General features: G+C 43.1%; 1 protein-coding gene across 10 annotated transcripts in view; it reads left to right on the top strand.

Moving 5' to 3' along the window:
• The window catches only part of ST3GAL3 (ST3 beta-galactoside alpha-2,3-sialyltransferase 3), a 174,005-nt gene that overhangs the window by 121,818 nt on the left and 25,582 nt on the right, over positions 1–26,605 (top strand). For all 10 annotated transcript variants that reach the window (XM_064719643.1, XM_064719644.1, XM_064719648.1 and 7 more), the window contains 2 exons: positions 4,433–4,528; positions 8,848–9,034. In XM_064719643.1, the coding sequence (XP_064575713.1) occupies positions 4,433–4,528; positions 8,848–9,034 (283 nt within the window). The remainder of the gene's footprint in view (positions 1–4,432; positions 4,529–8,847; positions 9,035–26,605) is intronic.

The raw sequence follows: 26,605 nt of genomic DNA on the forward strand, positions 1-26,605 counted from the left end.
TGTGTTGAGTAGTAACCTGCTCCTGCTCCAGGGCAGGGGGCAGGAAAAGCTGCACTGTTGTTCAGGAGGGCAGTTACAACTCACCCCTGGGCTTGTCTGGAAGAGTTTGGAGATCCAGGGGACTTTCTCTGCTAGAGCCACTTCAGAGCTGGCATGTCTTTCTCCCTAACACAGATGTCAGTGGGCCTCATCTTTGAAACTTCTTGCCCTCTAGGCTTTTCCAGGCCCTCTTATATTGCTGAGATTCTCATTGCTTGATTTAGTGGCTCCTCCAGTGGCCTGTCCCTCATTCTAGAAATGGATCAGGACTTGATTTATAATTCCACAGCCCATCTGCTGGCTGGACTTCAGTGGATTTTTGGGTTACATCTCTGTGGTGATGACATGTAAATTTCCTATGAGAAGACATAAATATTAAAGCCTGAGTGATGTTTTTTGTATTGCTTCCAGCTGATAATGAAAGAATGAGAGTTTGAGCTTATAACTATCATAGTCTTTACAAATGCAGTATATTACCTGAACAAGTGAGGAAAGGATTTGATAGAACAAGAATGGTGTGTGTCCCCCTCTGGTTCAGGCAGATAGCACCCATTTAAGTAACAGAGTATGTTAAGCCTCCTTAAGCACCAGCTCCCCTAAAGATGTATTTTTAATTATTCTGTTATATCTTTCCTCAAAGCCTTCAGATCCAAAGTTGTGTAAAGAAAGGCTTTGTGGTTTTTCTCCCCTGACAAATCCCTAAAGCACTTAGATAAGAAAGAAGAGGAAATAGGAATTGCTACAAAGTATACACATGTTTACAGTTCTATATTGTTTAAGAAAATCTGCATGAATCCTGCTTTTGGTGCAGATGAACTGAACCTTGGAGTATCTGTGTCAGGAGTCTGTACATCTGGCTGCAGCTCCCAGCTTAGGGCTTTAGGGAGTATCTGTTGTGGAAAGTCCATGACCGTCCTTCATACCACCCTGGTAGCAAACTGAAACATGGGCTGTATCTGATGTGCTCAATCCTTGAAATCTTCTGGAAAAGAAATAGGGCTTTGACATACTGTGTAAACAAGCACAAAGGTGTTTGCACACTTCTTTGTGGAGAAACAATTGAGCTGTAACTGATGCTGCTTGTACTGTGTATTTCTTCACCCAGAAACTTGCCCGGAGCCAGCAATGACTGTGCAGGTTTCCCATGCTCAGGCACAATCAGTAGACAGAGTACATTTGAAAGAAATTTAAGCTGTTAGAAGATCAAAGATGAGACCTTAGGGTCAGAAAGTTACTAATGAAAAATCTTATCTGCAGACTTAAGGAAAAAGGAGAATGCATTTAAATATGTCAGAACCATGAGGGTAGAAGAGTGGTTCAGACATGAAGCTGGGCAAAAGTGATTAACCTATCAATTACAGTGAGTAAAGGCAGAACCATTCAGTTAAGTATTTGTTTCATTTTTGGGGGTAAAGATAGAAAGATGTCTCATTTTACAGCAACAGTGAAATACTTCGTGATTCTTTTATTAGTAACTACAAGGGTATTAAATGACAATTATATGTCTTTTAAAGTCAATAAGCACTGAAGAGTTAAATAAAGAATTCTTGTTGTTATTACTGTTTGCTTTTTAGCCCTTCCTGGAATGTTTGAGAAAACAGCAAATGTGCCATTCCTGGAGAAATATGGGAGATAATAAAGAAGTAGCTGTAAGTTGATTCGTTTGGTTTTGCAGGAAAAATCCTGCAGAGGACAGAGCCAGGATGGCAGCATAACTGATGTTATGTTACTCTGGGTTTGTGGAAATTAAATCTTGCCATGTAGAAGATATATTTTTAGATGAACAAGAAGCTTGAATGGTAAAGGTAAACTTTTAGAAGAGCACATTAGTTATTTGTCTCAGTCCATTATGTTCTGTTTCTATACTACACCATTTAGAGGTATCCTTTTTAGGAATAGAATATGTTGCACAGCTTTAAAAAGTTATTGTCAGTGTGGAGAATTAATCCTTTAGTGACACTTGTAGTGAAATCCTGCTGGCAGGTATTCACAGGGGCTAAACCAGTCTGGAGTAAATGTGAAATTCCACTAGGAAAATTTTCCAGAACCAAAGACTGGGAAAGTAATGAGCAGGAGGGCCAAGTCAGTCCTGACTATTTTGTTGCATCCTTCACTGGAGCCAAATCAAAAATCAGGCATCACCAAGGCAACAGTTCAGGTCATGTTTACAAGATGAGGATTAAATTCTGCAAACCAGTGACTGTAAGAAGAGGATTGGAATGATGTAAGTAAAATCTCTGTGTTAAAGGCACTCTACCTTGAGCAGCATTAGCTCTGAATGCTGGTCTTCCAGAATCAGTACTCAGGAGATCTGGGAAGTTGGGAATTGTACAGGGACGTGCTGCAAGTGTGAGTCAAGACCTAGAAGAGCTGCCATACCGTGCAAGATGTCATGAGCTCACTCCAGTTTGTTTGGTGAACAGAAGATTAGGAGTGGGGTTAGATCAATCGATGAGTCCTGTGTGGGAGCAGGGCCATGAAGCTGCTGGAGCAGCTTTGGCTGGTGGAACTGGTTCTTCTGTCTCATGTGCAGCAGCTCATGCTCACCAGTCTGCCCTGTGAGAGGCAGATGTTTGTACACAGTGCTTTCTCAGTCAGTGGATTTCATGCAGATGTGGAAGGGACTGCTGACAGTAGATGGTGCTTTAATTTAGCAGGAAAGCAAAGAAAGCGATTAAGTGGTTTGAGGTTGAAGCAAGCAGATCTCTATTCAGAATTGGTAGGAACATCCTAACAGTAAGTGGGAAGAGGATAGAGTGGAGTGCCTGGAGCTTGCAGCCTTTGGATTTCAGCACTGTATTCTTCTTCAAAACAGAAAATTCAAAAAGAGTCATAGCTGAGAGACAGCTGAGTAGAGAAGGTACAGTATTTCACCCAGAAGTCGGTTTTTTAGGAGGTTAAACTTTCCTGTCATAATCATCAAAAGAGTGTATTTCCTTCTGAAATATCACTTGGCCAGAATTGAACTATGTCTCTTTCTCCCTCCTACAACACCTTTTCCTTAAAGGTTTTGACAAAGCTGCTGCCATCTTTGTCACTCATTTTGGTGTACTCCCTTCCCTCTTTGTCACAATATACTGCCTGAACCAGATCTTGTGTCTGATTTCTCCTCGTTGCCAGAACTGGTTTGCTTGGGGTTTTTTTGCTATGCCATCATCTATAAAATTCTTTCTCTATTGTGGTCTGATTATCATAAACACACACATTTCTTTAGCCCTTGGGAATACTGGGCTAATATGTCCATCTGCACGAGGAAGTTTTTTCTTTTGGAAAGGCTTGGATCTGCAGTGGAACTTCATCTGGGCAGGGGAAGCTGTTCCTTAGCATTTCTTGGGTCTGTTAATTCTGCACGTGTCTCCAGCTAATGTCTCTGTCAGCAGAGTGACCTTCAGTGGTTTAGCTGAGTCTTTCAGTGCCCTCCAGCCCTGCTCTGCAAAAAGGGACCCCACATAAACACAGCTTTCCTCGTGCTGGCTCTTGAGACTTAACACAGAGAGGACAGCCCAGAAGCAACCAGTTGACTGTGCCTGGGACTAGGAAGGCTGCCTAGTTCAGGAATCTGCTCCAAACAACTGATTGCCTTGGACCCTTTCCGAAAAAGGCTCTGCAGACACGTATTCCTTCAGTGAACTACCAGAGCTGGAGGCACACTGCCAGAAGAGCCAGCTGCATTTGGGATTAGATGGCTGGAAAGAAGTCCTTTCTCTGTCTTCAAAACAAAATCGCTTTTTAACATCTGCTGCAGAGTTCTCGTGACTCAGGGTTCCACGAGAAACTGGTCTCTTCCTTCTCTTTCCTGTTTCTTTATTCATTAAGGTTATTTTCCTTCCCTTTCCTCACCTATTGTGTCTCCATATATATTTCCTACTGGACAGGCATGGGGGGGGAAGGGTGTCTTTTTTTCTCTCAATTGAATGTTTTTCTGTCTCTTGAAGTCTCACCATAACAGCAGCAATTTTGCTCTCAGCAAGGTGAGCACACCCCAGACACCTGGCAAGATCTGCCTGCACTCATAAAATCACTTGGAGAGAAGACTTCCTCACTAAACCTTTGGTTTATTGTTGTTTCAGTGCTGAATGAATAATGAGATGGTTCAAGTAAACAGATGGGTTTGATTCAAGCCCATCATGCCAGGGGTGTGGGGGGAGAGGAGCTGCTTGTCCTGACAGCTCATTTCATTAGGCCACACGTGGTGTGAGGTGTTGAAAGCAATTTATCACATGTAATGCCTGGGCATGATGAGTTGAGCTGAGGATCAAGTGTATCTCTGTCCCCCTCTTAATTCTTCATATTTACAGAGGTTTCCTGTAGTTCTCAGATGCATGCAAACTGAATATGTGCTCTCTGTGTGTTTGAAATTCTGCTACAAAAATCACTTCTGTTTCTTCCACAGCCTCAGCTGCCGGCGATGTATCATTGTGGGAAATGGTGGAGTACTTGCAAATAAGTCATTGGGGTTAAAAATTGATGACTATGATGTTGTTGTCAGGTGAGTCTTTGGCATTACAGTTCTTTCCCATATTCGATTTCTGTATCAGTTCACTTGCTATGCAGGCAAACTTTAACCTGTACTAGTGACAGCATCCCTTTGTATGGAAGCATTAACTTACAGGGAGGGTAAAAATAGACATGAGCTTAAAAAGGTTTGTTATAAATGATGATCACATCAAAGGGTAAAGGCATTCCTCAAGCTTTCTGTTTTCCACAGCTTATTGGGAATGTGTTCTCTTGTATGATATCATTTGAACCTTCCCTTCATAGCTCCTTTCTAAAAGCTGCTTTTGTGATATCCTTAGGTGGTCAAGCAGTAACTCACACTGCTGGATCTGCTCCCCGATATATTCCTGTGGTAGCTCAGGACAGTATTATTGGTCGTACATGTGTAGCATTCCCCAGGAACCGCATCTCACAGTTAGGATGGGCAGGACTAAGAGTGGTGCAGCGTAGGGTGTTAGGAAGCAGGAAGCCTCTATGACAGAGGACCCAGCAGTGCTTAAACACCTGTAAATGTGCCCTAGAAACTGGCAATACTTTGGCTCTGTGTCTCTGCAGATGACAATGTTGAATAAGGCAGCAGAAGCAGAGTGGTGGGGGTGCCAAGGACCACAGTCAGAGTCAGAGCTTCTTGCTTTTGCTGAGGACCTGGATCACGGCCATCTCAGAATGCCTGAAAAACGTGCTGATATGTGAAATCACAGGTCTAGTCATAACTCTCAGTAATAAATCTGTCAAGTCAGGGAGGCGTTCTGGGTGACTGGAGATTAACAAACATAATACCTGTACTAATGGAGAGTGAGAGAGTGCGTGTAGGAGGGAGGGAGGATGTGCTCCAGGGAGCTACAGACCCATTAGTCTGACCTGAAAAAAAAATGCACTTTTCTATCAGGTTTTGAGTAACAAAATATTATTATGGTAAATTATGAAAGTGAAATAAACTGCAATGTAAGTTTATAAAACTGGTTTAACATAGTCTAAGTTGGTATTTTTTTCTTAGTATTAGAAGAAATATATCTGATATAATCTCAGTTTTAATCAGCTCTAAGACAGGGTGGCAAATAGCAAGTTCTTTGCTAAAGGTAGAAGAAAGAAAGGGATTAATAAAGGAATTTAAGGCAGGTATTATTTATCACAGTCTCTATTCTCTCCCATGTGTAAGGAAAGAATAGGACAGACAAAGAGAAATAAATATCTTCTAACTCTGGAAAAATAGACCAAGAAGATCCCTTTCAGTGTTTGGTTTCTGTGAATGGTTCCCTGCTTCTCCATGAGTATGCTGGACACAGGGATGGCCATTCAGATCAGAACAAAATTTTTACAGCCCTTCTCCTAGCTCATCCCACTGTCAGTTGATAACAAAGAGCTCTTATTCCTCGTCCTAGTCGGGTGACTTGTAGTTATTTCAGCTGAATTAAAATGCAGTTTTTAGCCTTTCCTTGGGCTCAGGTTATTAAAAAAGTAGCAAAAGAGCAGTTTCAATCCATCTGGCCTAAGCCACCCACTAAGATTTACATCAGAAAGGCCACTATTTAATTTTGAAATGAAAACTTCAACTTTTCCTCTCCACATCAGTAAATCTATGTCAGTTTGCAAGCTGGGAGGATAAGAGGGCAGCTAAGCACCTGTGCTGTTGGTGGGATGGATAAAGGAGAGAGAAGTCAACTGTAAAGGTTAAATGAAGCCAGGTGCTTGGATATGTATCCAACTGCTTGCTTTATTCCTGTGGAAGCTGGGGAAGTCCCATGTATTATAACATTCTTTTTCATACACTGAAGAACTTCTTTGAAGGATGATATTTGGGACCTAGGGAGTGAATTTTAAATGAAAAAATGTGGTACATTTGTGGACAAAGGAGTGATCCAGCAGTATGTGGAGTTCTTTGATGCCTCCTGTGTTACCATATGAGGATTGCTAATTGCAGCAAGAAATTTTGTTCTTTGCAGGGAAGATAGTCCAATTCAGCTTTGTCAGTTCTAAAAGAGCTTGGAGTGAGTTACTGTTTTTCTTTAGTTAGACATTATCAGATTTCAGTGCAGATGTTATTCCCAGCTGTCACACCATTTACCTGGCAGGACTTATTGCATCAGTCAGTCGTCAGTACTCTGAAATGCCTCCTCAGAATAGATTGCAGACTGGGCAAAAATAAGTGTGTATCAGAAATTTCTGATTAGAACCAGATAGGGATTCACCTGATGGTGATGCTTGAGTGGTGTCTGAAAGGATCTTCATGGTGGCAGGGTTAGGAGTTATGTCTCCATATGTAATCAGTGAACATAGACAGAAAAACCCTCTGGAACTTCTTGTGGAGAATACTGCCTGTCCATGGGCAGTACAAGGAGGCCTGAGATCCTAACTGAGGTTTTCCAAGATTCAGCTGTGTTTATAAGCACAGTGCATCCTGCCTGGGAGGGGTTTAGGCTGTGGAGTCTGCACCTTTGGGTGCTGTGGCTGCCTGAACTCTCCCTGCTCCATTGCCCTCACTGCCCTGGGCCTTGGTGGTGCTGGCTCTGTCACTGTGGCTCCATCAGCAGCTCACACTCTGGCCCTTTGCTGGACACCTGAGTTCATTTCCCTTGGGGGAAATGGTTTGGGTTATTTCCTGTCTAGATACTAAGTAGGGCTCCCAAGTTTTGAGAGTATTAGCAAAGTAAGCAGCAAAACAGTGAACCCAGCAGCTGGGGATGGGAAAAACCCTGCCAAAGAGTGGCACAGTGACATTTGAAACAACTGCAGACACCTCCTCATCCTAAAGAAAACAGATGAAAATATGTAAAACTTGCTTTCTTTGCAGAATATTGGTAGTACTCTGTTACCTTTAGAGCTGCATTCTTTTGCTCTGTATAAGGTCATCTGCCCCAAAGAGACACAACACCTTAAAGTTTAAATACTCCCCACAGAAAAAGTGAGTGGTGTATGAATGTGCCATCAGCAACAGAGGAAAGAGCAAGGGATCAGGCTGGCTGGAAGCATTGTACTCAGGTCTAGTTCCTCAAAGTCAGGCTACAAAGAGTTTATAAACCATGGGAAAAGACTTCACCTGCTGTATTCATTGTGGTGATGCTGATTCTTAAATTGCTTGCCTTTAATATTTTATTCCTGATGATAAAATAAGTATTTTTGCTAAAAATGCTTAAGAATGTATTTCTCTAGATTTTGCATATGATTTTCAGATTGTATAGAGATTTTTATTCTACTAAAGTTTTCCGATGTAAAATGCTTACCCAGGTTACAAAAGACAAATCCAACATTCCTACATGGCAAAATTTGTAGTATATTGAACAACGCCAAATTCAGGAATGCTGCAATAATTCAGGCAGGCAATCCTGTTCCATCAGAGGCTGCTGTTTGATGTCAGCAAGATTTGTATTCCAAGTTACGTGAAAATTCCTCAGCTTTGGGTTTTTAGTCTTGAATAGAAATTCTGAAAACTTTTATGTCATTTCATCGTGGCTATTCATGCCAAAGCAGTTTGCTTTTTCAAGGGAAAAAACTTTGTTCCTAAGGAATGTTTTAACAAAAGCATAGCTAAATATATAGCATCTTACAAATCAGTGTCCCCAAGAGCAAAGCTGTGTGACTGCTTGAGTGTTTTCAGAGTGGGATGCACTTCCACTGCATAAACTCCTTGGAGTCCGTGAGTCTGCAGTGGTGCTGAGCCTTGCCCCAGCCCAGCCTCTTCCTTTGTGCTGGCATTGCAAGGCAGCTCACCCTCCTGATGGACCAGTTTGGGGAATTAAAGAGGTGCAGATTGATCCTATGGGATTTTTTTTTTTTGAGAATTATTAGTGGCTTATTTCCCTGTGCAGCCTCCCTGCAGGTGAGTGGTGTAAGCTCTGGGCTGGGGTTGGAAAATGAGACCAGTTTTAGTTTGTTTAAACTGATGAGGAGCTTCATCATCTCTTTCAGCACAGCTTTGCAGAACCCAACTAACACATCAAAGGAGCAATGGGCCGTTAAAATATTAATGCTTAGATTGTTACTCTAAATGTGCAAGAACAATATTCTTCACTTTCCTTTTCCAAAGCCTCCAACCCTATTTAGATCACAGGAGTTGATATGCAGAAATGGTTTGCATTATATTCAATGATAGAATTTATGTAACTTCTAATTAAGCTGTCGTCGCTTGGTACAAACCTCCATGAGTGTTTGTGATGAAGAACTGCAAGAATTAAGGTTTGCTACTGTAGCAGCTGCTGCAGGGAGCTCCTGCCCAGCAGTGATTGCTATGTCACCAACAGCAAAAAAAAAACCAGCAAAGTGGGAGTCTGAGTGGGAATCTGTGACAGTGTCTCCTCTCTGGTTGCCCTGCAGGCTGAACTCGGCTCCAGTGAAGGGCTTTGAAAAGGATGTGGGTGGCAAGACAACACTCCGGATCACATATCCCGAAGGTGCAATCCAGAAAATGGAGCAGTACGAGAAGGATTCCCTGTTTGTCCTGGCAGGATTCAAATGGCAGGATTTCAAGTGGCTGAAATACATTGTTTACAAGGAGAAAGTGGTAAGAACGCTGTCAGCTGACACTGTGAAGGTCACCTAATTAGTAATGATGGGCAGACATTGTGTCACCATCATGTCTGCCACATTTTGGTCTGAGGAGAGTTCCACTCTATGTCCTGCTGCATTTAAGTGAAGACTTACTTTACGTACAAGGACTTTAGCTTTAATTAAATATGTTTTAAAAAGACATCTCTCTGTAGCCTGTGTTGCATCACAGACAAGGCTTGCTATTCAAGATGGTTAGTGTGTACTATGAACAATTAAATTAATTTTTAGTTACCTTAAAGAGTATTTAAAAGGACCAGCTTTTGCCTGGATTTTATGGACTCTTAGGATTTGAGAGCAGAGGAAGGAAGAGAGCAATGGGAAAGGGAAGAAATGGAAGTTTGGGAACAAGGATGTGATATCACAGGAGGGGAGGAGGAGACCGCAGCAGCACAACTTGTTGAAAAGGCTACAATCAGACTAAATGTGACTTCCTGAATTGCACAAGCTATTATATTTTGCTCAGTTACTGAGATTCATGTGTTTGGTCAAAGTATCATCCAGAACAACAGTATCAAGTCTCGTTTTAAAACACTGAAATGGTGGATACACTGCCTTCCCCATGTAAAAACTTTACCCCCTCATTTGCATGAGTGCACTTCTGAGGCACCATGGACCTGTTAATAGTCAGGGTTGCTCTCTTTAATTTACCTACCCAGAACAGAATCAGGTTATGATCAATGACTTCTCATTCAATGGATAATTTGTCTGTCAGGAAATCCCAAATAAATAATGTGTATATTTCTTGTTTTACAAATCTTTTATATATACATATATGTATCTGTTTTCAAATGTTGCTTAATGACTTCTCAGCAAATAAGAAGACAACTGGATTAGCATTCAGGGCATGGCATATTATATTGTGTGTTTAGAGACAGAGAGAGGAGGTTGGCAGCTCACCACATACATAACTAAACAGTCTGGGAATATCATTGTATACAGTTGTTACACAGAGGACCTTAAGGGCTCAAACTTTGCTCTTGTCTAACACTGGCACCAACTTGCCATTATTTTCTTGCTACCAGACAGATGAAGTTACCTGTCAACCTCTGGGCAAGCACAAGTGGGCTTTCGTAACGTGAATAATTGAGTCAAAAGTAATTTTCTTTGCTTTATGTCAGGCTCTTGTTCCTCATTCAGGGAAAGGGAAAACCCTGGCAGTGTCAGTGCCCTGCAACCCAAATGCAGTTGCAGGGACTCCTAGTGTTTGGCTTGAAGCTCAAAGGATAGGTTGGTTTGCTTCAAAACAAATTTAATTTTTCCCTGATGCTTGCAGTCAAGTCATCATCAGTAGATTCTTGTGTGGTATGTCCTGCTCTTGGAAAGGTGCAGAAAATAGTCTGTTAAAACCTGCTAGACTGGGGAGAGTGATTGCAGTTCTCTTAGCTGTGTGCGTCAGTGCCCAGATTGGCAGAGAGCAGAAAGAGCTTCAGCTTTGTGCTTTACTTCAGTGTTCTTCTGATTGGCTCCTTATCCTTCAGTTCTTCAGAGTAAACACTCTGAGGTTTTTTCAGTTTTTTTGGGGTGATGTTTTCCAGATCTCTTAATTTCTGATGCTCTTTTGAATGTTTGTAGTTAATTCATCTTTTTCTTAAAGAGCAGTGCCCCAAAATGTACAGACTACAGCAAAAAGGAGGAGCAAACAGATAATTCATTAACTTCACAGTTCTCATTCTTTATGCATCCACTGTTTCTGTGGCCTTTTCCACAATGGCATGGAACTGAAGGGGAGTGTTGGGTTCCTGCAGACTCCAGGTCTCAGGAAGAATTGGAGAGCAGCCACTTCCCCCACTCCACACCCTGTGCTGGTTCTGTTGGCTCCTCGTGCCAGAGAGCAGCACTGTGCACTTGTCCCTCCTGATCCTTCCTTCCAGAACACTCCTCCAGTTTGCCAAGTTCCTTTGGCAGACTTCCCAGCATACGTGCCATTCTTTCCAGATTCATGTCCTCTGCGATTTAATAAACATACTTTTCACTTCATCATCCAGGTTGATAATGAAAACACTAAACAATGTTGGTTCCTAGGCAGACCCCAAGGTATTAACATCCTTCCATTCCTAGAGTGAGCCCACTGAGCCTCCTGGATAGTTTTTGGGCCACTTCTGAACTTGTATCACGCTTGTATCATCAATAATGCTTTTGGCGTGTTTGTGAAAGTGATCTGTCAGAAGTTTTACTGAATTCCAGTTCGTGTCTTACTTCTCCCCTGAGATAATTTGTCTGTATAAAGAATTTTTTAAAAAATAATTCTGTCTTGACAAATCCACCTGGGCTGCTACTCAGTCTGTTTTGTTGTTGTTTTTTTTTTCCAGGTGCTTACAAATAATTAATCCTGCTATTCTGGGAATTGAAATCATTATTCAACTCTCTTCCCTTTTTTGCCTTATTAAGTCTAGGCACTACTTCTGTCCATTTTTCAATCCCCCTACCTTTTTTTGGGTTTTGATACCCCAAAGGGAATCAATGCCAGTTCTTGAGACTGCTGAGCCAGTTCATCAAGTACTTTAGGATGCAGCCCAGGTGGCTGGAAAACATCTGTCTTGTGCTCTCTGGTGTTCTCATCTGATTTCTCTCTACTTGAGGCTGAGGTCTTGCTGTCACTGGCTTTAGCTGCAGGCAGGTGGCTCACACAGCTGCATTTTCTGGAGGAAACCCATGCAGAAAGTGCTGTCTCTTAGACAGGAATGACCCAATGGAGGATGAGCAGTGCTATGGGAGTAGCACGTAGGCGTCTGTTTGTTCTGGTAGTGAGTGTTGGTATTTTCATCAGTGTGTGGTAGGTTCAAAATGACAAATGCTTTCTGTGTGTCAAGAGTTTGTTTCTCTCTAGCTGATTTTCCAGAAAAAGGGGAGTTTCTTCCTTTCCTGGATTTATGTTGAGGCACTTACATGACCTGAGAGCTCTGTATGCCACTACTGCTTATTCCTTATCTGACATGTGCATCTGCAAGACTTCGTGCAGACACACTGCAAACCAGTGGTTACAGTCAGGACTCTGGCCTCAGGATGGAGAAAAGGAAAATGGAAGCATTCTGCTGAAGAACAGAACGGCTGTGGAAGTTGATGCATTCCTCGAAAAAATGGGCTGATCTCTATCCTCTGGTGTTTCCTTTGTCTGTGACTGTTGGTGGCAACTGCATCTGTCCATGGTACAGTCACAGATGGGTAATGAGACCTTCTGAATTCCTTCAGGCACCTGGAGCAGCTTGGACTTGCTTGACCAGGTACTGGGATCCTTGCTTAGTCCTCTCTTGAGTAAGTGAATTCAAAGGGAGCTGAGTGGAGAAAGAGTAAATGAAAGGCAAGTGGCTATTTATTGCTGGGTCAATGGTCAGATCAGCTTATTCTCCCTGCAGCTGAGAGGGATTTGCTCTGTGTTGTGTTGGTCTTTTGGCAGCACTTGCATACTGAGAAAGGGATAAGTGCTGTGTAGAGAGGAGGATTTTCAGGAGATGTTTTAAGGAAAAAGAATTAATGTGATGCAGAAGCATTAGCAGAATAGTGAGGCAGGGGATTTTATGTGTTACATACAGTCTGGTGCAACAGCCTCCCTGATATTTGTTTGGTGCCTTAGTGCCCTGGGAGACACTGTGTCCAGAAGGAGGAGCAGTGGAATTTGGACATAAGGAAATGTAAAAGCTCAACTGCTTTTTATTTCACACTAAACCAGAAAAATCTGGAGGCAAGTAAAAACGTGAGAGAAAACATTAACTTGAGAGAAAACATTAACGTAGAAAGCACAGGTTTGGCTAAATATTCACTGTCAACAGCAAAACAAATGTAGTCTCCATCACAGAATTCTGGCTGAGCTGGCACTGCAGATTGAAGTCTTGTAGGAAGATAGAGCATAGCGTATCACCAGAGAATGTAGACCTGCCTTTAAGAAGGGGAAGGGTGAGTGAATCCAAGTGACTAAAACACTGGTAACCTGATTTCCGTCATTTGACAAGCACTGGAATAACTAAAAGAGAAAATCATAGCACTGGTTGCAGCTAGAAGTAGTATGGGATGGAGAAAGGTGGCATGGTTAGCAGAGGGGAGTATTGCACCATGCTGACCTAAAAAGTCAGTGTCCAAGTGGAAAGGAAGTGGGCTGGAGTCCCAGAGCCTGCAGTTCCATGAACTCATGGCTGTTGCAGAAGGGTCACAGATGTGAGCTGTTCGTGCCTCTGTGGTGGCTGGTCTGGCTGTGCTGACTTGGAATCACTGCTGTAGGAGCCTGTGACACATCCAGACACCCCTTTGCTGATGAAACAACTGCTGCCACTGCATCACCAGAGGGGGATTACTCATGGACAGTCACTCAGAACAGTTAAACTTTCTCCTGGACTGTTATTTTTGCCAAGAGACATGATCTATATATATTGTAACCCACCCCACTGCTTCCCAGTGCTTGTACTCTTGCATCTGCCTGGGCCTTTCAGTGACAGAAACTCTTTCTGAATACACAAAGTACGAGAGGAATTGCAGAGGGATAGAGGCTTGGTCATATGTCGCTTCTTAAAATAATGGTCAAAAGCTGAAAGTTTCTCTGCTGCATGGAGAGTAGATGCTTCCTGAAACAAACAGGACTTTACAAGCTCCAGATATGCAAAGCAGCCATGTCAGCCTGGTACTGAGGCCAGTTCCAGGGTGGTTTCTTGGCTGTCATTAGTCAATTAGAGGGAGTTCTCTGGCTTGCTCACATCCCTGAACATCTGGCACATGGCAATGAAGCTGCCAAGTGAGGGCAAAGGTGCCACTAGAAATTGGCAGCTCACAAGCTTCCTGCTCGTGTTAATGAGCCTGTGGATGATTCCAGTGGGAGTCTCTGTAGCCTTTGCCAGGAGGAGTCACTTGTGCAGAAAGTGCCTGTGGCACCCAGAAGTTCTCTTTGATAGTGAAAGTCACAGGAGCAAGTGAGCACCTGCCTGTGAGTGAGGCCAGGCTGGGCTGTCTGTCCTGTGCAGGGACATCTCTGACAACTGGCACACAGCAGTGGTGCCCAGCAGCCACCATCCTCCAGCAGTGGGCATGACTGTGACCCCTGCTCCTGCATCACAGCATGTGGCTGCTGCTTCAGAGACCTTGTGGACGGTTTTATTTAACTTTTTATTGGGGAACTACATTGTTGTATTAACCCAAGAGCACACTCCTAGTTGTGGTAGAATGTGTGCTATGATGCCTTCCTGCACAATCAGTGAGGGTTGCTGTGCTGCAGCCAAGGCCAGACTGCTGCCAGCACTTGTGCTGTCTGCTGAGCTTTTGTTTAGAGCTCCTCTTCTTCCATCAGTTAATGGCCTTGTCATGCTGCATGTTTGCTGGGGCAGCCTGTGAATGTCACAGCCCTGCAGTTCACTGTAGATTCCTCAGATTATGAAACAGCCCTACCTGTGGGCTGGTTTACATCCTGAAACAAACCTGAGGAGCCATCATGCTCCTCCTGTCATCTTCAGGAAAGCAGTGAGGTTGTGAATCTGTTGTTGCTGTCCCATCCCAAGGAAAGCTTCATTCACATGCCTGTATTTTCAGCTTGTTTGGAACTTGAGCCCAGCACTTGAGCAGGTGGTTTCCATGGGTCTGCATTAGGGAAGGAAAATCTGCTTTTTCCAATGCTGTCCATTGCCTTTGGTGACAAATTGAGTGGCCACTGCTACTGGCAGATTCACTTCAGAGTTTGCTTTAGAATTACAAATATTTTCTTTCCCTTTTCTCCTCCAAGGGGCTTGTTGCTTTAAATGTCTTGTGTACAGTGGGTCTTTTCATGGATTGTGAGAAAGACATGTGGGGATGAGTCTTGGGACAGCATTCTGGTTTGGTGGAGCTGTAAACCCACTGAGAGTTTTCTTAATGCATTGTGAATGCAGAGCTTGGTTACAGGTTTGTGGTGCCTCATCCTGTGCTGAAACACAGCTTCAGCCCCTCTGCTTAGAGATGTGCCAGGGTGGGCATTGCCTTGTGTCCCCCTGCTCTCCTTGGACTCAGCTGGAAGGGAACAGAAGCTGCTCCATCATAAACAAGAAAAGGTTTTGAACTGAGAGGTCAGCTTAAGGGTTGTTTAATTTCTTTCACAAATTTGAGTTTTCACCTAAATAGCTGTTTATAAGTAATCCCTTCTGAAGTATAATTGAGGAAGGCATGGCTGGTGAGTAAGGCAGCCAGGCTGCTCAAGGGACGTGATGAGGCTTGCAGTGAGGAAGAGGCAAGAAAGACTTTTCATTAGTGGTTGTCCTGTGGTCCTAGCACATGGTTTAAAAACCATTTCTACTCACAGAGTGTGGGGAAATTCTAGGAGGAATTGTAGCAGGGAATACCCTACCACATCATCAGGATCATTCAGTGTCTCAGTCAAGGCAACTGAGCCATGACTAAATGTTGAAGCCCAGGAAATGCTTTGTAAGAAAGTGAAAACATGAGGCAGACTTTTCTGCCTCCTACCAAATCTCTGACTGAGAAGATGAGGTGGGAGAGTCTCTGTGATCCATTCTGTGGAGAATATTCCATATTCCTTTGCCAGAGAGTAGCTGGAAGTTAGCTTGTGTTTCTGGTATGGTTGTTTTGACATCATTGTTTGGGTTTTAAGGTTTTGATCTCTGGCTCTGTAGAAGGCTAGTCCACACTGCCTGGGGGGATGTGCTGCCATGGTCAGGAGCTGTTTCACCATTGGAGGCATTGGTGGGAATGGCCCAAGAGAGCCATGGAGGACTTGCTTATGAAAAAGAAAATCCTTTTTGTGACTGGCCTAGGCGGTCAGAGCAATTTCCAGAAGATTTTAAGGAGAAGTATGAGCACTGGTGCCCTATGAGAGAAGGTAAGCCAGTTTCTTCTAGTCATGGTTAGAAGAGAGGCTGGAAAATATGCAGATGTGCTATATAAAACACTGTTGACCAAGACAAGGAGATAAGTTTAGTTGTGTATTTTGTGATTTTAACAAGCTTTCAGGTAGCACTGTGGTGAGGACCATACAGCAACCTCAGCAGGCAAATGACCCAGTTTGCAGTGTGGGCCTTGGGGGAGACATCCTGGCCAGATTCCCAAGGGAAGGTTGTTGGTATGGGAGGTGCAGGCTGGAGCCTGCCCTTCATACATACCTGCCTGCAGCAGCGTGATGAGATTAGGCAGGTCACTGCATAGCTGAGAGCTGCTCCTAGCCAGGCATGCACAGTGTGTCTGAGTGCCCTGCCAAGCATCAGCTGGTGGCAGGGGCTGCTCTGGTGCCTTTGCAATGTGCCTTCATGGCATTCAATGGTGCCAGGTGGATGTGTCCTGGACAATGAAACTTGTCCACCTGGATTGGGTATCCATTAATATCTACAGTCTGTAACCATTCACTTAAGCTCATGGGGCAAATGAAGAAATTAAAAAATAGCCATGACCACACTATTTCCTGGATTAAAAAAATCCAGGTGTCAAAAGTTTGCAAAGTGTCTATACTTGTAGGAATGACATCATTGATGACTCAATTTTTAGACAGTTTTTCTTTAAAATTAGAATGCAAATTGTTGGTGTGTCTGCCCTTCTAGTCTTTTCCACACCATGCATGGGTTATGTCTTTTTTTTTTTTTTTGTTCCTTGCTTTGCTTGCTGTTACCTAACACAAGTCATCCTTGCCCTATACTTTTATTAATGGAGGAGAAGCATTTAGCCATACTAGGCATCAGCAGTCCTTAAAGAACCTTTATCCCACATCTGCCAAGACAGCATCATCTTCATTTCTGGCTCAGTAATCCCAGCTGTAACGTGAAAACCAGAGAGCTCCAGTCAGATTTTTATTTCTTTAGTTTCTATTCCTGTACATCATTCTTAAATGAAGAGACCCAAACAAGATTTAGCCCTGAAAAGACTGTATCATTGCCCTAGCAGGACATCCTTTCTGGGATTGCCTACACATCCTGATTTAGCCTGAGACAATTTCTTCCTAATATTGTCACCATCTAATCTTTTCTGATGCCTGTGGCCATACAACTGACAGCTGCTGCTCTCTCATTAGATATTTGATCATTCCTTCCTTCTCAACCAAAGTCAAAAAAGATGGGCAATTTAGAGTTGCAATTTTTCCACATCTTGAAAAGTCAGTGTGAGGGCCAGCTGAAGAGCAAGTGCAGATGTCTTGAAAAGGCACCGGGAGGGTGCTCATGTTGCACTCACTTTGGCAGGCTCTGGCAATATTCAGACACCAGTTTATGCAAATCCCAGTGGGTGCATTTCAAGGGCATAGTGCCTGTAGACTCAGCTTGCCTGCCTTGATTGGGACAGCTGAGCCAATGTAAAGAAAGAAATTCCAAATCTGATGGTAATCTTAATGAAACACACACAATTCCATTAACAGCAGAGCTAACAAAACTGCCTGCTTGCCTGTGGATTTGTGTGGTGCTCTCTTTTGCACCACAGTGCTCTCGGATTCTTGCATGGCCTCACCTCCAGCTGGCCTCTCCAGCAGCAGGGTGTGTGTCTGTTGTTCAGCCACCAGTGCAGCCCATGAGGGTGTTGCATGGCCCACATGTGCAGCAGATGTTCCTCCATGCAGCAAATCCAGCACATGGGAGAAGTGCCAGGACAGTGCCAGCAGTGTAACTGAGACATCACCCAGAGGGTGTTGGCCATTGGTGCAACTGCTGGTAGAATGAAGATGTTCTGTGTTAACACTTCACTACAGGAATCATTTGAAGTCTGCAAAGCCTCCCTTAGGCTGAGAGATTTGAGTTCAATTTATTTAGTTATGGAGTTCAATTTATTTAGCTTATGCATGAGATTTTGGAGGGATTTACTTGTAGTCTCTCTCTCTACCTAGAGGGAACATTTTTTCTCACAAGAGTTTTTAATTTTGTAGGAAGAAGCGTATCTGAAGCTAGGCAAACGACCAAAAAAGGCAGCACATTTGTATCAGTATAAGTATTTTTGCTACATCTGCCCTACAGGCTTGATAAATTTGCTCTTGATTTCTTGAAATCAAGACTGGATATCTTGGTCAAGTTCCACTCAAACAGTGTGAGAGTGAAGGACTGGAGAGAGAAGTTACTGATGGAGGAGCACTGCTCCCTGCTATGCAGAATCTCCACAAGGATTTCAGCAGGGTTTCTCTCAGCCTCTCAAGCCGTGCTGAGAAGAAATAGCAGAATGTGGTGGCTAGAAGCTCAACTAGATAAAATCAGTCTTAACACATATAATTTCCTAGAAATCTGTCCCTACAATTGTCAGATGACATACTTGCAGAAGGGAGCACTGACTGCTGACATCTTTTTACTATAATGCAGACTTAATCCAGTATCTGGTAAAATTCTGTGTGCTAGGAGTACAAAGGACAGGGCTGAACTCGTGTTGCCTTCCCACCCTCCTCTTCTGTGACTCTGGGACCCCCTGTCCTCACTTTCTATGACCCATTTGTTGACTACAGGGAGCAGGGTAGCAAGCCAGTAATACACCTGACAGCTTGTCATGGAAGTAAGTTATTTGCTTTATCCAGTTGTCTGCAAAGGTCACAGCAAATTTTTCTCTTCTTGGGGGGCACAATTAGCCAGATCTGTTTCTGCATCCAGAGGGAGAAGGCTTTGTGGAGTCTCTGAGGTGAGCAGCCTCCAGCATAACAGAATCCCCCAGAAGAGCTCTTTGGAGAGCATTGCAACACCACAGGATGCTGTAAGTTCACCAGTGTGGGGTATGAAGGCTCACAGAGGAGGGGGAAAACACTGATTTGATTTTGTAAATAAAATCACATGCTTTCTGTCAGTGGCTGAAAAGAGACTCCCCTTTCACAGCTCCAGGAATTTTGCTATCTGCATTTTTTATTTAAAGTGAGGAGGGGGGAGAAAGTCTGAACAGTAAATATTTATCCAAGATGTGTGGTTGTTAATATGATCCAGTCTTCAGTCATTTTGAGTGGTGTCATGATGACAGATGTTAATTCAGAAAGGAATAGATTGGACGATTTATGCCTGAAACACATGTGTTCCTTGGCAGGCTCCATGGATTACTTGCATAGTTAGAGCTGTCTGAGCAATTTGTAACATTTTCTCTGCCTCGAAGCACCGAGGGCTCCAGGACAGGGGGTTGACCTTTATCTTCAGTCTGCTATAATAAACAGAGGTAGCTAAACTCCCCGTGTGCTTTTATCTTCCTAAATTTATCTCTCCCCCTGTGCTCCAGCTGTGTGTGGTGCTCCTGGTTCTACCCAAGAGGAATGGCAGTTCTTTCTGCAGGAGAGCAGGATGCTCCTGTGTGTGAATCCCTGACCTCCTTCCCCTCCTGCCTGAGCAGCACCCCTGCTTCAGCACTCACAGCTATTTAATGCCAACACTTGTCCTGACAGCAGAAGTGAAAATAGACCAAGCCACGTGAAGGCAGTAAGCAAGAGGGATTCAGGAAAGACTTGACTTTTTTTTGGTAGTATTTCTATTCTTGCAGTTGTGATTTTATGCCATGTGTCTGAGGGTGTTTCTTCTCTTCTTAGTTAAGACAGGATTGTAAAACTGTTAGTGTCTTAATTTTTATTTGTTTATTTAGTCAGAGGCATAAAATTGGAGCAAAATGTTGGGTGCACAAGAGCTTGGTAGGTCTACTTGGAAGTTCCTCTCATCTTGACCATCTCTTGTATTCTGACCATTTTTGATTATATGAACTTTGCCCACAACTGACAGGGTCAGAAAATACAGATCCTGGCCCAGGCCATCAGCACTTCTGCAATTTGGAAAAAAACTCTTTAAATGTAAATGTTCTGTTTGGATTACGGTTTATTTAAATTCTAATCTTTTAAGAATATTAAATAATCTTACTTAAAAACTCTTCTTCTGTAAAACACTAATTATTAATGCAAGTCTAGAAAACAAAGTAGGGCAGGAGCTTCTTGGCATCTTCCCAGTTTCTTGTTATTTTGACCTTTCTGCCTTCTCCTCTTAGAGGACACTGAATAATTTGTATATATTCTATATGAACACTCAGTGAATATACAAATGATTTGGCTTCTCATTTCAGCAAAGATGCCAAAATAGGAGAAGACAGATTTTCTGTGTACTCTTGCTGTAAAAACAATGTAAAAATTTCCCTGGAGTCTCACTTTGAGATAACTTCAGAAAGCAATGAGGGCTTTTAGGCCATAATTCTTCCTGTGGTGATCCTTTAGCTTTTTTTGTTGTAATGTGCCAAGAATTTAGTCTAAATATATGTTGTTTAATGAGTTGCTGTTTGTATTCAAACTCGTGAACCAGTTCAGCTCCCCAAAAAAGACCTTGCTGATGGATGTCCTGGGATGCCCTTGTGCTTTGTCACCCAAGCCTGCAAAGACAGCTTTTTAAAATTTCTTTTCAATTTTTTTCTTCTGAGCAGGCATATGGTTGTAAGTGGAGCAGGTAGCTGGGCTTGTAGTTGGGATCATAGTTGGGATCACCTCATATTTTCTGTTATAAGTGATGGGGAAAATGCTTTATCATTTTTATCATTTTTACACTGGCATCTTTGAGCTGATCTTTTCCATGCCACATGTTTGGCACAGCTGGAAATTCCAGCTGAAATTACTCAGCTGTCTCAAGATGAGGCTACTGAAAATGTACAATTGTATCCCTGTTAAAAAAAAAAAAATCTCCCCGCCTATTTTGCAGAGGTTGTCCAGTTCTCCATCCTGGTGTGGCTGCTGCTGTTCCGTGAAATCCCAGGGCTTGGTCTGATGTTCCATAGGGGCTGTTAGATGCTCTCAGTCCTGCTGTGGGTGCCCTGTCCTGCCTGTCAGGTGTCCTCCCACAGTTAGTTGGGATGCAATATCTCCAGGGATGTAAGAACCAAGTAGGATTTTCTCATCAGTCACTTCTCCACAAAGAGTCTGGGGCAAGGGCAGCAGACCAGGGTGCAGGGAACATCTCCTGGGCTCCCAGGAACCCCTTTTCCTCCTCCCTGCCATCTAGGCAATGGGAAGGAGCTGTGGCTGCTCTGGGACAGGGCAAGAGCAGGAGTGATGAGGACAGCGGAGAAAGGAAGGGTTTATAACTGGCAGGAAATTCCTAAAGCACTGGCACTTTAAGACTTTTTAAAGTGCTGTATGATTATAGGAATCAAGCTGCCAGAAGTTAAAAAAAGCAAAAAATAACATTACATTTTCAATGTTAATTCAGTTCTCCTGTGCAGATGTTATCCTTAATTGCTTAATTATATCCTGGCTTGCTTGGAGCACAGCTGTCTATCTAGTGGAGAGGGAAGACTGAGATTTGGACTAATTTCTGTAATGTAAGGCATTCAGCCTTGTATGAGTAGTTGTAGGAGCTGCAGAACACGTGGAGAGCAGAGAGGAAATGAGAGGAGGAAGATTGGTCTCCTGGTTACAGACACTGAGGGTTCCTCTTGAGGAGATGTTAAACACACAAAGTATTGCAGAGATGCTCTAAATGTGAAAGCATGGTTTGTAAAACCCTTAGATACATGGTGATATAAGAAAAATCTTGTGGAAAGATTGAAAAGTCAGTGTTCTCAACAGCAATCCTGAGCTGAAATTGCAAGACAGTCCTACTTCAGCAATTACTAACACATGGATCTGACTCTTTCAGCCCTGGTATCCTTTTAATGTTATATGAGTATGACATTTAATAAACTATGTCATAAAAATAATAACAAAGTAAAGGAGGTAGTCCCTTATGGATTAAAACACCCTAGATAATGTATATAATGATGATTTAGGGCCTATTCTTCCTCAGGATTTTTCTGAAACTCTACCACTTTAGATATTTTTTCATTAAAGGATAATTATTCACAGACAAAAAACCCACAAAGCAGTAATCTAAATCCATTCCTTTCACTAAAAACTTGCATGTTTCCTAAGACATCTCAGAACAGGAATATTTCTTCAAATTTTGGCTCAAAATCCAGGTTGCATTTTGAACAAAGGAGTCTGTGGGACAGTCTATCCATCACCCTGTTTGTACAGAGAAGACATATCTACTGACATGCCATATGTGAGACATCTCTTATGCTTCAACTTCTGAAACAGCATTCATCAGAAAAATCTTCAGTTTTTCTGCAGCTCCTCTGACATGTTCCAAGTTCCATTTTCTTCACGGGACAATCTCTTTTTTGGCGGCATTTTGTTATCTTACAACTATGAACCACGTTTTGCTCTCAGTTACGTGAATAAAACCATGAGAATACTTTTTTTTAAGAGGAATTCCTTTTCATTTACAACATGTCATAAAAATAGCTTTGCTCTCCTGACTCCTTAGAGCTGGTCTTGGCCTTGTGCTGTTTAATCCTGTGAATCAGAAGACAGCAGCTGGTATTAGAGCAGCCACACAGGAGGCCCACGTGTCTGTATTTGGGTTAACTGTGGCACTCAGTTATGTAGGTCAAATGGAGCTGGAAATTCAGTAGGCCTGTTTGAATATGCTTGTCTGCTTATTCACAATATATGTTTGCAGGTAAACAGGGCAGAAACTTCCTGACATCCATGGGAATGAGAGCATTGCTGAGTTACAGCAAACTGGTGTGCGACACAGCAGTGCCACCCTCGTGTCCCAGGTGGATTTTGTCACCACTGGAGTTACTGCTTTCTGAGCTGGAATCTGTGCACAGGACAGCTTCCAGTTTCATGTGTAGCCAGGGTGCTGTGTAAGTTACATGTCTGGCACGGTGTTTAAAGTTTGCAGCTGCTGCTTGGAATAGATTTCCTTTCTCTTGTGGTTTCTGACTTGGTTATCCAGCTTAAAGAAATTTATCTCTAGCCAATGTAGTGAGCTATTAGCTGAGCTCTATCAACAAAGAAAATACTGTTGCTTTACAAAGAGAAAAAAAAGCTCTAGTAGTGCCATGTTTTGAGGTGCTTTTGTCTCCATTAGTAACAACATCATTAAAATCTAAATTTGTGGCCTTTATAACCTGCCAGGAGTTCTTTTAGGTGCTGTGATGCAGTTGGCAGATGGAGCATACTGACAGGGGAGTGACCTGGTGAATTACAGTCAGTTGATTTTAGACTTGGTCGGGGGAGGCTGCCTTGGGAGAAGAAACAAAACTGGTAAAAAATTAGAAGTATCATGTTGTTAGGTAGTCCAAGAGCTGCATCTCTTTTGACAGCAGAACCAAGAGAAGATGAGGGAGAGGCTTGAGCAAAGCTCCTACTTCAGGCAGAGTAAGAGCTTTCCAGTGGGGCAGATAAGAGTGGAACTGGTCTCTAGAGCATTTCTAGGCTCTAGAAACTGAAGATAGGTTCATTCAGAATGAATGCTGGCTGTCAGAGCCATGTGCAGAGGATGGTGAGGGGTTCTCCATAGCTTTGAGAAAGTTGGGTAAATATGCTTGAAGTGTGGGCTAGTGGGTCTGGCAATTGACCATTAACCCAGACTGCAGGCTCTCATCACCTCTGTTCTTGTTGCTAAAAATTCCTTATTGCTTTGATAATCAGTGCAAATGATGCAACTTCATTTATATTACCACTTGCAGAAGAGCATTTTCTAGGCCTCTGTGTCTACTTGACCGCTGAGAAATGCAGCACTGGCTGATAAGATGGTTATTTTCTAGTGGAAACACACCTTCCACATCTAATCCAGTCATGCCTGAGCAGAAACCTTTTAAAAGCCTCTGCAGATGGATTGCAGTGGTTTTGCTGTACCTTGTTTGTGTGACAGTGAGAGCTTGTGGATGACTGGTAGAGAATAAACCACATTCCAGCCTTGGTGGGGGCAGAGATTCCAGTTAACAATGTGTTCACAGGCACTGTGAGGTCTTGTGACTGGTGCATCATCTCTTGACATTTTTTTTGCCTCATGTCCTTCTTCCTCTCCATTTCTGGTCTTAGCAGAGTTCAAAAGAGCAGTAATCTCTGCAGCACGTATTGCATACCCAGACATCATGTTGCATGTAGGTGGCCTTTGCAATCCTCCTGTCCCCTTTTCCATCAGAGCTGGAATCATCAATGAGCTATTTTACTCATAAATCCAGTCACAGAGGCAGCATCTGTATCATGTGGATGCAATGGCATTACCTCTCTTTTGTTCAGTATATAGAAGTGCTGTTATTGTGGGAGACTCAGCCTGCTTCTAGTGGTTTGTATTTTCCACTGAGGTGCTTTTTGGCTAAGGCTCTGAGTTTCCATATCTTATTTTAGAGAGTGTTGTGATTTGCCTTGGTAAATCTGAGTATAGGAGATGGAAAACTGAATGGAGACAAAAAATAGTTTACAACTGGCTGTGCCTATTAGCCTTCAGTATTCTGCAAATGGACAGAATGAGGGATTGCAGCTGGATTGTCTTGTCCCTGGAGCTATTTGGTGAGCCCTGCCACTTTTTATCCCTTCTTCCTAATCTCCTGTCTTTGGTCTGTTTTGTCTGTACCAGTTTATTCCTGGAGTGGTGTCTATAGAGGTGGTGTCTCTTTCTGCCTCTCTTGCTGGGTGAGAACTGTGCAAGAGACTGACTTGAAAGTCCTGGCCTATCTAAATTCTTTTGTACTTTTAAAATACTTTCCTCTAAAGCTTTAAGTGATGTCCTTTGCAATGATGCAAACTGGAAAACATTCCAAGATTGCTTAAAAATGTCATGGCCCTCCTAGATGTGTTCTTCAGTCATGTTCTCCTGTCTGCCCATTTATGATACTTGTTTCTTTATGCTTGTGTCGTGTCAGCTTCGTTTGGCAGCCTTTGGCACTGATCTGTGCCTGGGACTCCAGGTGCACAGTAATAGCAAGTAATAACAGTGGAAACTTAACACAAGGATACACAATTTCCAGCCTGTTCCTTCTGGTTTCCACCTCGGTACCAGGAGGTGATGAGGCGCTGCAGGAACATTGCCTAAGCAGTTTTCAGACTCATTTTCTGACTGTTTATCATTGTGCTGATCAGGACAGGAGTTATTTCATTGTGACAAGCCCACCCTTAAGCACTGCAGGTTTAGCCACTGCAGCAGACAACAGAGGATGCCCCCAGCCTCCAGCTGCGAGTCTGAGCTGTCGAATCTGGGAGGAAAAGCGTGCCCTCCCTCCTAATGCCTGCTGCTCCTCGGCTCTCCTCCCAGCCAGAAGAAGGGACAGCGTTCCCCGATGGGAAGGGATTGCTCTGGAAACCTCTGTGAACATCTGGGTGCAATCAGGCTGACCGTGCATCGCACAGAGCCTCGGCAGGGCTGCGCTGCCGGGGCCGTGTCTGGAGCAGCCCCGGGCTCGCAGGGCTGGTGCTGCGCTCTGCAGCCTGCCCGGGACACGCTGCACAGCAAAACCACAGCGCTGGGAAGGGAGCTCGGGGCCATGGGACTGCAGAGCCAAACCACAAGGCTGGGATGTCAGTCATTATAAGCCAGGAAAGCAGTTTTGGTTCTTTAGCGCTGCGCGGGGCTTTGCCTGCTCTATAGGTGGAAGTGAGAGCTGTCTGCTGAGACTCTGTGATCCTCCCTGTAATTGTTTTAGAAATTACAGCAGGGAAATGAAAGACTCCCCCAGGTGTCCCTCAAAACTAATCTCAATGGAGCTCCCCAGTGAAGTTACAGGGAAGAACACAGAGCAAACAGAAATGAGACAGGAGGGAGAAGCCAGAGCAATTTCAGAGCAGTGTGATAGCTGAAGGAAATGCTTAGGGAAATAGTCATGAAGAACAACAGGAGAAACAGCTAAATAGAAGAGAGTGAAGCAGACTGGTTGTATTTCCAGCTAGGAATAGGCACCTCCATTTATTTTCCACTGGCATTGAATTAGCTGAGAGGAGCCCAGGTGTGGTCCTCATGGTTCACACAGCACTGGGAAGATGGACAGCAGTGCTATGTCTGGTTATTTCAGCTCCAGCAGCAGCAAGCAATAAAACTCTCCAATGTTATAACTTTTCTTCTTTTTCTTTTCTATTTAATGTTTTATGTGTAATGTAAAAGCCATATAAAACCTACTTAAATCCAAGAACTTATGTAGAGTCCCCTACAGAGTGTATGTCCAAACAAAAGGCATCTTCTGTCCACTTTAAATAGCTTGCAGACCTTTGGCTTGAGTTGTTCACAAAATTTGGGCAATGCCTTATTTAGAGGTGTATGTGAAATCGTAATTGAACTTATAAATTTATTTTAGTTTCAAGGTCACACACTATTTTTCCAGGGAGTGCCTGCTTAAACCCCTGATAAGATGGTTTCACTGAATGAATAGCTGTTCACAATTTTTGTTTATCATCTTCATTTTTGTGAGACCTGGAGCATGCTTAATGCAAGTGGAGTCTGTGACCCCTTTTTATTTTTCCCCCTCCTTTCCTGGAACTGAAAGACCTCTACTTTACGTGTGCCCTTAGGAAATTCCAAAGGTTTAATATTTATCCAATTTTTAATGAATTTTCACAAGGAGGCAAAACCCAGCTGGCATACCAAATCCCTCAAATCCCTTGGTCAAATGGATGTTATACTTTATTAATATTTGTAAAGTTTTTTTTCTGTTTTTTTTTTTTTTTTTAATGCTGGGATCACTCAGTGGCTGAAAATGTCTTATTATAATGGAAAGTGTTAGACTACTTTGACACCAGGCATTCTTTCTAATTCTACTATGATGAAAGAACCTGAGTGATAATTAAGAAATTTTTTCCTTTTAAGGTCCCAAGGGCACTTGGCCATTGATGAAA

The sequence above is a fragment of the Zonotrichia leucophrys genome, chromosome 8 (genome assembly GCF_028769735.1).
Source record: "Zonotrichia leucophrys gambelii isolate GWCS_2022_RI chromosome 8, RI_Zleu_2.0, whole genome shotgun sequence".
Classification (NCBI taxonomy): Eukaryota; Metazoa; Chordata; class Aves; order Passeriformes; family Passerellidae; genus Zonotrichia; species Zonotrichia leucophrys.